A 13,707-nucleotide genomic window follows, 5' to 3' on the forward strand; every position below is an offset into this window, starting at 1 on the left:
ATGAAAAATGAGTAATATCAGGGGGTACTCTGGAAGGAATACAGGACAACCTGTATGATGCCTTTGTTTAAATGAAGGAGAAGAAAAGAAAGATGTAAACAGAAAACAAGTGTGAGCAGGTGGCTCACTGTGCAGAAGATGGACTCTGTGATGGCCCAGTAGCTTATAGCACTGTTGACTTTAAGTTGTGTGGAAAGCTCTTCCAGGAGCTTTTTTCCTTCCATTGTACTTAACACTGCTCTGTAGCTTCCTCCTGTCTGAGAGCAAAGTCCAGCTTTAGGAAACAGGCTGTAGAGTAGTCTGATGAGTTCATAGTTAGGGAATTTGTGCTTCTATTTTCATGATTTTGTAGGATTTCCTGATGATTCCTGGCATGACCATTATTGTGAGCCAGGAGCTCATTATCAGTAAGAATCCTTGGCACCTATAACTTCATATGTTTATTGTTTAATTTAGATGTTGAAAGGTGTTTTTAAAACACATACTCCCTCAGCAGTGTTCATGTGTGTGTGTGTATGTATGTATAGATGCATGAGTAATACAAAGTAATTGTTTCATCTGAATTGTTTCCTAACGTTCTTCTGTATTCTTTTTGTAAAGGAAAGGGTATTGTGCCAAATAATGTAACCCGCAGGCCAAGCTTTGAAGGATCAAATGAATCTTTTCCGTCCTACCATCAGATTGGTAATGCAGCCTATGAAGGGACAGGCTTTGGAGCAGAAGGTGCAAATATGCTTACTGAGGTTCCAAGGCCATACATGGACTATTTAATCTCTACTTCTCAGTCTTCAGCTATGACTGCTCCTGTACAGCGACCTGCTGGTGTAGGCACTCACAGCACACCAACAAGCCTTCAGCAGAAAGCATACCCTGCAAATATGGAGTCTTCTGTGATTAATTATCCCGTGGCTAATCACAGCAGTCAGGCCTTGCAGCTGCAGGTGTCCCATGGCTGCAACAGCCAGCATTACAGCAGGCAGCACATGATGGTGCAGGGGGAGCCTATGGGATATGGTGTTCAGCGGAGTCCATCCTTCCAAAACAAGATGCAGCAGGAGGGGGGATATGCCAATCTCCAAAATAAAGGGGCAGTTGTTCAGAACAATACTGGTCATGCATTTCAGCAGGCACCAGCAAGCCTGTATATCTCACATTCTCATCACAAACAGACAAGTCCTTCTTCTCATCAAATGCATGTGATATCCAGAGGTCCAGCCTTTGCTAATGATTTTTCAGACAGTCCACCACAAAATCTATTGACTCCATCTAGAAATAGCCTAAACATGGACCTCTATGACATGAACAATCCTCAAGTTCAGCAGTGGCAGGCAGCAGCACCATCACGCAGAGATTCTGTACAAAACCCAGGAATAGAAACATCTCCACGGCAACATGTATCCTTCAGACCTGATGCCACGGTGCCAAGCAGAACAAACTCCTTCAACAACCACCAGCAACAGCCACAAGTGACAGTGTCTATGAGACAGGTTCCTCCAGGAAAACCCGATCCTTCCATTACATCTCCAAACACAATCACGGCAGTCACGTCTGCTCACATCCTCCAGCCAGTGAAGAGCATGCGGGTGATGAGACCAGAGCCTCAGACTGCAGTGGGACCGTCCCACCCTGCGTGGCTGCCTGCACAGGCACCGGCTGTGGATGGCTTGGAGATCATGGAGCAGCATGTGCCACCGCCTGGAGCAGCTAATGCCTACCAGCTCGATGTGGATTATGGTAACCAGGAGCTGCGGTGTCCACCCCCACCCTATCCCAAGCATTTGTTACTTCCCGGCACCTCTGAGCAGTTTGATATCAACTCCTTGTGTAAGGGCATGGAGCAGACCCTGCGTGTGGTCCCCAGTTCAACAAGCAACAAGGCTGAAGAGAGTAGTGAGCGAAATGATAAAAGCAGCAAGAGCACTAAAGCTGAAAAACCAAGCAAAGATAAAAAGCAGATTCAGACGTCTCCGGTGCCTGTGCGAAAAAATGGCAAAGATGAGGAAAAGCGAGAATCCCGAATAAAGAGTTACTCACCTTTTGCCTTCAAGTTCTACATGGAGCAGCATGTAGAGAACGTCATAAAGACCTACCAGCAGAAAATGAACAGAAGGTTACAATTGGAGCAAGAAATGGCAAAAGTAATTCTTGTTTTGTTATAATAAAATCTAATAGGGTCAAACTGATAATTGCTATTTTTAATTTGTTTTAAAAAAATGGTAAAGGCAGAATCCACTGAAGTAGTAAGTATAAGACACCTCCCTGTAGCAGACTGTATCCCTTTAGAAGTGTGGATGCAAGTCTGGGAGGCTGTTTGAAAAACCTGAGATGTGAAATGATACTTCTTTGTACCAGAAAAGTAAAATTATGCAAGCCCCTTCCCCCCCCACCCCCCCATTATAGGTAAGAACTTAGAATGCAGGCTTGAGGCTGAGAGTTCTGGCAATACTTTGTCAGCTCTTGTAAAACTCTTTGCTCTAGTTCCTCCTCACTGTCCCATGATTGCTGCCCATTCACCAAAGCATGGCTCAGCTTGGCAGTCACTGTGCCATATTTTCAGATGACTGTGTAATACTTGACTGAAAGTTGTCTGTTGAGGACATGTAAGTAATGATGTCATGCAAGTAACCATATTGGACCAGCTTGAACTGATTTTGGGACCATTGCCAGAACTTGTTCTAGCTAGAAGCAGGTCTCAGGGAGATGCATTTTAGCATAGTGATAGAACTTCTTTCATGCCTAACTGTAGCTGCTTAAAACAAAGCTGCCAAGTTCTGATGGTTGGTCTGGCAGCTCTGTTTTTAATTTTTGCTTCTGGAAGAGGAGTTTTTTTCTTCCCAGGCATGACTGGAATATGACTTGTCTGCTTTTGCATTAAAGGATAAGCTCTAAGGAAAGCTGTTATTAATGCATAATGGGTAATAATTAACTACCCAATCTTCCCTAGCACAGTCAGTTTCCAGAGTCAATTGATTCGATGCTTACATTGTACCAGAAAACTCAGGAGTTTGTTTACTGAGGTTAGAATTAAGAGAATATTCTTGGAAAAGCTCTTGAAATGTTGGCATTTTACTGACAGTTAATAGTTTGTCCTCTCTACAAGTACTGGTTGTATTGTGTTGCTTGAGTTTTGTGAGTATTTTCCTGAGACTGAGATAGAGAATGATTTGTAGAGAGGTATAACAGTATCTAATTGTGCTAGTTCTTCTCTTCTGACTCTTCAGCTTTCCCTCATTCAGAGATAATTCAGGTATAAACAGAAACAACTCCTTCCCATAGAAACCTTATCACTGACATGCAGGAAATTTTGACTATCTTAATATTGCATTATTCTAGAATTAGCAAGAACAGAGTACACTCATTATTTTATCCTATAAAGTATTTCCTCTATTATGGGTGGATTTAATTATCTTCCATTTCAAAAACAGTATACCTTGTTTTGATTTGGCTGTTTCCTTCATTCTGAAACTTCATCCTACCTGTTCTGAAGTTTCTGTAGACTTACCCTATCCTTTATTCATACAGATTTAATTTTTATACCGTGGAGATCTCATTGCAGAGTCTGGCTGCCCACATTCATCTTTAGCTACCTAGACTACAGATGTGAAATTAAATCAGCCTAAGCAGCAGCTCTGTGGGTGTATGCTTGGGCTTCTAGCCTGCTAATCAGTCAGCTTCAGCCTCCTCCACCTTCCCAATGGCCCCTTCTCACCAGGTGCTGATTTTTCTCTCAAAAGTAGTTCAGTTGATGCCAACTAACTCAGGATTTTGGAACTGGGGGTGTGCAGAAAGAAAAGAGCATGCTGCAGAAAGTGAGTTATCGGAGGAGCTTGGGGGTCAGCCTAAGGGTTTCTGCTGATGGAGGCCACCAGTGGCCCTCAGCAGAGGGCCAGACACTGAAGTTAGTAGAGTTGGTACTCTGCAGGCTCTGTCTTGAAAGATGGGGAAAGTCTGGTTGCATCCTGCTGCTTCTTTCTTTTCCAGGAGGTTTCTCCCCCCCAGCCCTGTGAAATGTTACTTGCAGTTACTGGGAGACTCTCTGGAGGCAGGAGGTGGACAAGCCAGCTGTTCTACAGCTCGGGTGGAGAGGGAAAAGAATACATTTAGGAGGGAAATAGCACCAGGGTCTGGGCTGCAGTGGCTGAGGGGAGACCGGTCATGAGGATTTTATGTATGTATTTTGGGAGGAGAAAAAGAGAAGTTTTTATATAACAGATGCTCAGGAGATCTAAAAACCTTGAGAGTGAAGGATGCTTATGGCAGAAGAAGAAACACAATTTCTAAAGAAGGTTCCAAGGCACTTGGGAATGTGTAGGTCAAAACCAGCTTTTTAATTGCAACACAAAACCAAACAAATAGTGCCCAAGGTAGGAATAGTTAATGTGAGTTGCCCTGGGGAACTGTTATGAACAAAGTGAAGTGCTACACATAGCTTTAAGTTTCATTTTAAATTAAGATGGGCTTAAGTGCACATACAAGTAGTGGAGTGCAGTGGCTGAGTGCACATTTGAAAGGTGTAAACCAAATCCCATGGTCAGGTTTGTTACGTTGTATTCCCCTCTCTGACAATATTGTCCTATGTCTTCTTGTTCAGCCAAAAGAGACAGGCATAGCAATCTCAGATATTTCAAATTCAGACAAGAAGTTTGGGCACAGTGAACTTGCCCTTTTTTCAGAAATACCTCAACAGACAGACAAGAGAGTATATCCCTCATGAATATATCTTTTCTGGTTCTTGGTTAATTTTTCTGAGAAATGTGTTTTAGGAATGCTAATTTATTTTTCTCTTGCCATGAATATTATGGTACTAGCTCTTATGGTTTGCTTTCCTTTGTAAAGGCTGGCCTCTGTGAAGCAGAACAGGAACAAATGAGGAAAATTCTCTACCAGAAGGAGTCCAACTACAACAGACTTAAAAGGGCCAAAATGGACAAATCTATGTTTGTGAAAATCAAGACTCTGGGTATTGGTGCATTTGGAGAAGTATGCCTGGCCTGCAAAGTGGACACCCATGCCCTGTATGCCATGAAGACTCTGCGAAAGAAGGATGTGCTGAACCGGAATCAGGTGGCTCACGTCAAAGCAGAGAGGGACATACTTGCTGAGGCAGACAATGAGTGGGTGGTTAAACTCTATTACTCCTTCCAAGATAAAGACAATTTGTACTTTGTGATGGACTACATCCCTGGTGGGGATATGATGAGCCTGCTGATTCGGATGGAGGTCTTCCCAGAGCGTCTGGCTAGATTTTATATTGCAGAGCTCACTTTGGCCATAGAGAGTGTGCACAAAATGGGGTTTATCCATCGAGACATCAAGCCTGACAACATTCTGATAGACCTCGATGGGCATATCAAACTGACTGACTTTGGACTGTGTACTGGATTCAGGTGGACTCACAATTCAAAATACTATCAGAAAGGTAATATTTTCGCCCTTTTTCTAGGATGGTATTGTGGTATTTGTTTTGAAACAAGCACCTACCTTTTGGCAGAAACACGAGATCAGGAGACTGGACAAACAGTCAGTGGCAATGTAATGTGTCTGTCTCTCTCTGACTCAATTAGCTTGTTTCTAGTCCTTTTGTTTCCAATGCTGTTCAAAACCCTGTCAATAATGTGGCTGTTCACTGCAGCAGCAGTTATTTTTCAGTTTATACTTGTTTGGAGGGTCTCTTTTAGTGGTGAAATGATTTAATTGCAGATTTGGAGTAGTCATCATGTCTCCTGTATGTGCTGTTGAGTTCTGGTGTCTGTTGGCAAAGAGGTCATAAACACTTGGTGTAGCTAACTTAAGTATGCTCCATAGTTCTGTGTCCCCTATATGAAACTATACTTCCTAGTGCTGAGACAGAGACATTTTGTTGGACATTTTGTATGGAAAACCTATTGTGAATAGGAGAACATAAAAAAATACCTTGAGTTTAAAATTAAAATGCTGTTCTTCAGTGAGAGTAGGAGATGGCTCTGGGTCTGAGTAAATACTTTGCTCTTTGTGTGTTGAGTTTTATGACCATAAATGTGAACTTTCTCTCCTATTTGAAAGGGAGCCATATGAGACAAGACAGCATGGAGCCCAGTGATCTTTGGGATGATGTGTCCAACTGTCGATGTGGAGATAGGCTGAAGACATTGGAACAAAGAGCTAAGAAGCAGCACCAGAGATGTCTGGCCCACTCATTAGTTGGAACCCCTAATTACATTGCTCCTGAAGTCCTGCTTCGTAAAGGTAGGTAAACCTGTATTTTTCTCCTGTTTTGCTATTTCTTTTTCCTTGAATAAGCTTGCTGCTTTGGAAGACTGTCATTCTGAAGGCCACAAACACTTAGCTCAGATTAAGGAGAACTCCTCCTGCTCCAGTGTTTAGTATCACTTCACTGACACTGGTGGTGGCCATACTTTGTGTGTGAGTTGCACACTATGAGGCCTTTGAGGCTGCTAATACATGTGTTGAATGATTTTAAGAGTGATATTTTTCAAGTGTAAAGCAGATTATATGTACTCACAGAGTACAACTCTGACCTCTATCAAGTTTACACAGACCAGTGAGTAGCCAGCTGACAGTTCTGGATCACTAATTCAGATGGACCACTTCAGCATGGGTGATGTAAGCTTGCAGAAATAAGTCCTCCATATTCCCAGCCAGAACCTGGGGAGCCCAACAGAAAGCTTTTCACAGTTTCCTCTGGACACCCTACATTCAAAAGGTTAGCTTGAAGAATTTGGACAGTACTTGGTGACTGTCCATGCAGAACTGACATGGTCACTGTAGCAAGGAGATTAGATGTTGAGAGTTGTCTGCAAGATAGATCCTAAGCATGGTCTTCTGTAACAGAGATTTCACATTGGCTCCTACATAATTTGATTACACAAATTCAATTGAAATCAGTTTTTTTCTTTTTTTTTCAGATCTTAAATATACACTTTATTCGTCTTGTCACAGCAGTGAAGTGATTAAAGTTGTTCCTTTGCTTCTAACTTGCTCACAGTGTCGTCTGTGGCTTTCTTCTGCCTGTAGAGCTAGGCTCTGACTTTCAGCAGCTTTTCAAAGTTGTGGACACCTCCACTAAACCTAAGGTGCACATCGATTGCTAAACATTTTTGTATTTGAGGTTCAGTTTGTGCTGCATATCTGTGGGACTGGGCACAAAAAAAACCCTCCTTCATTCTTTTTAATGATAGTTTCATGACTCACTTTCGTTGAGTATTTATTCAGAAAGGTTCAAGGACAATAGGATTAGATCTTTACTAGAAGTAAACAGCAGTTGAAGTAGGTCAGCAAGCAGAAGTCACAGACCTTTTGTCTGAGAAAAGGCAGAAGTTTGTGCTGTATGTTTTAATACTTAATTGCAAGTAGCTCTGTACACATTCTCCTTGGCTAGTGGAGGTCAGCCTTTTGACTTGCCTTTCAGGATACACTCAGCTCTGTGACTGGTGGAGTGTTGGTGTGATCCTCTTTGAGATGTTAGTGGGACAGCCTCCTTTCCTGGCTCCTACACCCACAGAAACCCAGCTGAAGGTAAGTTGAAGCAAAGTTCCAGTCTGTGGTAGCAAAATTTTAACCCTTCCCTTCCCACATTTACTCCTGTTTTTTTTTGCTAGAGAAAGGAGTAATGGTTAAAAAAGCCTGATTTTAAATAGTTCTGTGCAAGCACACATCCTTTGCCAGTAAATGAAGACACTGAATATCAGTCTAGAGCTGACTTGTCCAACTGCAGAGATAGATATTAGTTTTACGAGTCTTCTCAGCAGAATTGTGATTTCTCAAGCACAAGTTCATCCATTTAATTGCTTATGGTGCCTATTAGTACCTAATATGCCAGTGACAATTGTGGTTGGCAATATAAGTGTTTCAAAGTTGAGCAGTTCATTTTAGAGGGAATCTGTCTTGTTTACAGAGAGACAGTTATTACTTGTTTCCTAGTTTACATTTTGGAGACAAAGAGAAGTAATTCCTTTGTGTAAACTGAGTATATTCTCAAATCTGATTATGGGAACATTCAGGAAGGAATTTGCCCTTTTAAAAAATGGAATTGTCCCTTTTGTCTGCTAGCCAACAATGTTTTTCTGGTTCATTAGAGTACTTACTAACAGGAAACGCAATCTAGTAATTGGGTTCTTGAAGCTGTGAACTATGCAGACTGTGAGATGACTTGTTATATGTGCGCTCCTGTACAGTCCATGTTGGCCATTGGAAGAGTTCTGTTTCCAGATCAGAAGTTCCTTAATACCTTTGTTACCTGCAGGTGATAAATTGGGAAAGCACACTGCACATTCCCTCACAGATCAAGCTGAGCCCTGAGGCAACTGATCTGATCACAAAGCTCTGCTGTGCTGCCGAGGACAGGCTTGGAAGGAATGGAGCAGATGATATTAAAGCCCATTCTTTCTTTCACTCTATGGACTTCTCTACCGATATCCGTAGGCAGCGAGCTCCCTATGTTCCAAAGATCAGCCATCCAATGGACACTTCAAATTTTGATCCAGTTGAAGAAGAAAGTTCTTGGAGTGATGCTAGTGGTGACAGCACCAGGACCTGGGATCCACTAGCCTCTTCCAACAGCAAACACACAGAACATGCTTTTTATGAGTTTACTTTCCGAAGATTCTTTGATGACAACGGGTATCCATTCAGGTATCCCAAGCCTTCAGGAATGGAAGTTTGCCAGTCTGAGAAGTCTGATGTAGAAGACAAAGGTGTGGTAGATCAGACTGGAGCTTGTCAGCCTGTATATGTGTAAATTATTGTATAGAGTACTCAGATAAGACTAATCTCAAATCCAATAGGACCTTTAACTGATCCTTTAGGAGCTGATCCTGCAGCACTTGTGTACCTTCAGCTGAGGCTGGAGACATCCTGGGGAGTAAAAGAAGCTTGCAGGGCCAGGTCCTAAAGATGGCACTCTTGAAAGTTCAGGTCAGTTCTACTGTAAATAACTTTGCTGATAATTACACTTGAAAACCTGGTCTTCACCAAAATCTGCAAGACCAGCAGTCTGTCATTTCTGGCCTATTTTTATTTGAGGTCAGCATCCCCCTTACTCAGATTAACACTTACAGACTTCTGCAACTGTCAGCGTTGTTTTTTAAATGAATAAAGAGCACTTATATTTTGTTTATAGCAGGGTTTTTTTCCTACTAAATTATAGGGATTAACTTTGACAAATCATGCTGCTGTTCTTCTTTTCTACATTTTATTTTATCCATAGCACTTACTTCACATTTAGGAAGATGCATAAAGCTGAAGAACATGTGATGAAAGGTCTCTGTGCAATAATGTAAGAAAGAAAAAAAAGAAGAAAAATGAAAAAAAGGAAACTGCTCTCTAATTTTCTAAATTTACTGATGCCATTGCATTCACACCGTGATTTTTGTTTATTATATGTATTTTCCACATTTCAAAATTGTGACATAACCTTAAAGCTGCTTTATTTCCTTCTGCTTATTGGAGTGTAATAGAAAGTGTGAGTAAGTGGCAACTTGGGTGTGATTTCATTGTCTAGTGTGTGAATAATGTTGCATGAGCAGTGGTTTTCTATTTGAAATGGCCTTTTCTTGCCATTCACAGGCAGGTCCTGTGGATTCATTTTTCTAAGGGTCTAAAATTAGACCATTTTAAACCGTGTGTTGATAATGTATTGTGTGGATGGTTTCCTCTTATGATTGTATCCAATATAAATTTTGTAAAACAGATTGCAAAGGTTAAACCTGAGTAGTCATGTTGTGGTCTGATGTAATAGATGGTTTTAGCAAGCACATGTCACGGGTACACACAATTCCCCACTGAGGATCAGCAGCCAGAGCATTACAATGGAGTAGATTTGTGGGGAGAGCCTGAATGGGGCTGGCTCAGGCCAGGAGCAGCACAGAGGCTGTGGCTCAGGCCAGGAGCAGCACAGAGGCTGTGGCTCCAGCTGGCAGAGGCAGCACAGCATCCAGACTGGAGCATCTCCCAGCGCGGGGCTCCCGTACCACGCCAAGGCCCCGGGTACAGCAAGGCTGAGGCTGGGTGCCTGTAGCTCCACACAGACACCTATGGGACCTGGAGGTACGTGGCTTTCCAGACATCAGACCCCACATGTGTATCCATTTAGGATCCTAGTGTTTTAGGCACTGACATTGAAAAATGTTGGCATTGTTGGTAGGTCATTCTGTCCCGTTGTCCAGAGGTTAAAATGTTGCTGTGATGGAGCACAATAGGCCTTCATTTCTGTCAAATTATAGGCATACTTTGAAATATCAGTTTTTAACTATGTTTAAATATGCATTTTTCTTGTATGTATAAGTGAGAATTATTCAAGATGATATCAGAATACTAAAGATAATTAAGCCATACATATTTGCATATATATTATATATAACTAAATAAGTAAACACACGCAAAAATCCGTAATTCAGATTAGTGTAACAGTCCTATTTAAAGTGATTGACCTAATAACATTTGATGAAAACACTCCTTTAATATGTTTTTACTTTATTTTATTTTTAAATTTGGAGCTTCATTATTTTTTCCGTATATTATTCCACATATTATTCCTTAATGTTTTAGCATATCCTATCCTATCCATTGTTTAGATATCTAAGCAACAACATATGAATTCATCAGCCTAAACTAAACAAAAATGATTGTGTATTTGTTTACATTTGTATGAAAGGAATGTTCTGAGGTATGACGTGCTTGTGCTGTGACAGTTCATGTAAGATTCAGTATTACTGCTTTTTTATATAGTAATGCCATTTTTTTTGTTATTTACATCTATCTGACATTCTTTCATGTGGTAGGTTCTTTCTCAGGAACTCAATTTAACTGTTATTTATTGATATATCATTGCCTTTGAAAGCTTCTACTGGCAGAATTTATTAAAAATCTGAATCAAAATCTACAATGTGTTATGTGTTATTGAATCCTCCGTTAAGGCAGAAGTTTTAGTGGGTTTCTTTTTGTATTGTTATTGATGGGGTTGAGCTACAAATATAAGATCCAAATTTCATCTCTCCTGCAGCATTTGATGCAGAATCTCGGAGTACCTTTAGACTGTTTCTTCTGTCCTCACGGCCCTTAAGAATAAGGAGCAGGATTCCGGGTAAAACTTGGAGTGAGCAGGTCAGTGGATGGAATAGATAAGGAATGGAATAGATAAAACTGAACACAGTCACTTTCTGTGCAGTGGTGGTGCTGCCAGGGCAGCCACAACGCTGGCTTGCCCTCTCTGGCATTTGCCTCTGATTCATTCCTAAAATGTAAATAATTCACCTGCACATACAGAATCTCTGCAACTAAGCAAAACAAGAGAAACCAGCCCAGAAGGAAACAGGTGTTTCCACCATTACTGATGTACAATCTGTGCTGCAGGGAGCAGAAGCCAACTCTCCTTTCACCTAAAGAATCAATTTAAAAAACCAATCTTTCAAGTTTATCAGGCACTGTCTTTAGAAGCCTCTTGTCCTTTGCAGACATTTCAGAGGTAAACAGAAACTTGGGAGTAAATTTTATAAAATTTGGACAAGTAAACCTTGTGCCACATCCTGAGGCTGGCTCTAATTCTTGTTTCTGCAGAACTTCCTGCAAAATCAAGGATATTCTTTTCAAAGGTTATAAAAATTCAGGGTTAGTATTAAAATTCCCCTTCCTCAAAAACAACAAAGCAAACAAAAAAAGATCCCAGATAACTTCATAAAAAGCCATAATACAGCAGGGCTACCAGGAACAGAAAGGAGTCTCTACAAACCTTTTATACCTGTCTGTACTCTTCAGCAGGGCCAGATTTGTTGAGCAGCAGCAGCAATTCTTGAGAAGCAAATTATTCCTAGTTGGATGCAAAAGAACTGGCAGTGGAAGTTATAACCAGGTGCCTAGTTTGAGCAACATGAAAGCTAAATGAGGGAGAGAAGCATTTGACTTTTAAATGGAAATGGAAGAATGAGGCTATGCAGGAAGCAGACTATAGCCTGAAACTGGATGGAAAATTGGTCTCACGAGCACAAGAAAATTCTTTTCCCTGTAATTTTTGAGGTATGAAATAACTGCCTTAAAAGCTTTCCTAGAGAAACTGCAACGAGAAGAGGAATTTAGAACATATAATTTGGTACTATCCCAAAATGCAGAAACATTGGCAGAAAACTGCAACTGTTACTAAATTTACAATTGGAATTAAAAATAATAAATCTTTCCTACAGGAAATAATCTTAAGAATAGATAATGTAGAAATAGCAGCCATTAAAACACACATGCACACCCCAAAAAAGAAGTGTAAAAATGTTTTTCCTGGCAGAGAAATCTGCTGCAGCTAAGAACATGGAAACTGTGCCTACTTCATGTTTCTGTTCTGAGCAGTGAATGAACAGTGGGCAGCTTTTTTGTAAAAACAGAGTCCTGGGTTCCATCTTACCAAAACAAACTGAGGCTCTTGTCCATAAAGCTGGGGTCACCTTCTGCAAATGCAACAGTAGCTCCAGGCCTTGCAGAAGAAGCTGGAGCCTGGTGACATGGACAACAGAATTTTGAACTGAGTGACGGATGCACTGACTTGCAGCCCTCATGTTTTTGAAAGTCCCTTTATTTCAGTGCTGTGAGATGAAAAATACCTGTGACAGCATCTATTATGTGTGAAGAAAATGGGGCTTCATGAAGCAGGCCTTGAGTGATCTCAAATGTTTCTCAAACTTCATTGGAGCTCAAAAGATAAAAGCACACCCCATCTCATCCCCATGACCCAGGAAAGCCCCAGGTACATAGCTGTTGTAAGAAATGGGGAATTGAATGCAAGAGGTACACATGGGCTGGGGGAGATAGCTGATCTGCTTAGGCTGTGAGTGGCAGCCAGGGAAAAGACTTTAAAGATGGTCCAGCCTTGCTGCAGCGTGCAGGGGTTATCCTGTGGGGATGCACGTGTTGGGGACCTCCTGTTGGTCTTGCCCTTGCTGGGAGCACACAGCAGCCTTCCCAGGGAGTCCTGCTGGAGAGAAGGGAGCCTGCACGTGTCCTCACAGCGAGCCAGGCCTGCAGCTTTGGGTGCTGCTGTACAGGGAAGGGAGGCTGCATTGCTGCCCTCCTCCCACACACATCGCCTGGGTCCCTGGGCTGCTTTAGAGCAAAGCACAGCAGCTCACCCCAAGGCTGCTGGTTTGCCCAGCCAAGGGCCACAAAGTGTAGCCACAGATGGAAAGCTTTTCCCCTAAACTCCTGGCTGTTCCTATGAAGGCCACATCAACTGTCCCATAAATATGCTTGTCATAAGTTACAGTGTTTTTCTTTTTCTTCCTGCTTTTATGCTGTTGGGCAGCAATAGGTGAGGTTTTTCCCTTTCTTTTTTCAGGGCAAAGCTGGCTGCATAATTCTGCTCCTTTCCAAAGGGAGCTCTGATAGCTTTCTGTGGCCAGAGGGGAAACTGAACTAGAAAGGAGAAGGATCTGCAGGACACTCAGTAACATGGCAAAATATCTTTAGTAATGCAAAGTCTGAAAATGAAGTCACTGCTCCTGAGGGCAGCCTCTCCTCAGCTTCTCATGGTGGCCTCATGCTCTGATAAGTTACTGTGTCTTCTTGACAACTGCTTTCCATAGCATTGGTCATTCTTGGCCTCAATAGCAGCAGTAAGCTCAGCTCAGCAACTGCCTGTGGCTTTTGCTGGTCTGATGCCAATTTCAAAGCAGTTAATTTCACTAAAAGAGACCTGATCATGCTCAATCATGCAGCCAGTAAAAAGGAAAG

The 13,707-nt window shown here is 41.8% G+C and overlaps 1 protein-coding gene across 1 annotated transcript in view; it reads left to right on the plus strand.

Moving 5' to 3' along the window:
* The window catches only part of LATS2 (large tumor suppressor kinase 2), a 48,719-nt gene extending 37,837 nt beyond the window's left edge, over positions 1 to 10,882 (plus strand). The window contains exons 4-8 of the mRNA XM_021539969.2: positions 601 to 2,138; positions 4,837 to 5,419; positions 6,043 to 6,225; positions 7,409 to 7,515; positions 8,243 to 10,882. Coding sequence (XP_021395644.1) covers positions 601 to 2,138; positions 4,837 to 5,419; positions 6,043 to 6,225; positions 7,409 to 7,515; positions 8,243 to 8,737 — 2,906 coding nt within the window. The 3' untranslated portion in view covers positions 8,738 to 10,882. The remainder of the gene's footprint in view (positions 1 to 600; positions 2,139 to 4,836; positions 5,420 to 6,042; positions 6,226 to 7,408; positions 7,516 to 8,242) is intronic.
* Positions 10,883 to 13,707: the final 2,825 nt, after the last annotated feature.

The sequence above is a fragment of the Lonchura striata genome, chromosome 2 (assembly GCF_046129695.1).
Source record: "Lonchura striata isolate bLonStr1 chromosome 2, bLonStr1.mat, whole genome shotgun sequence".
NCBI classification, from domain to species: domain Eukaryota; kingdom Metazoa; phylum Chordata; class Aves; order Passeriformes; family Estrildidae; genus Lonchura; species Lonchura striata.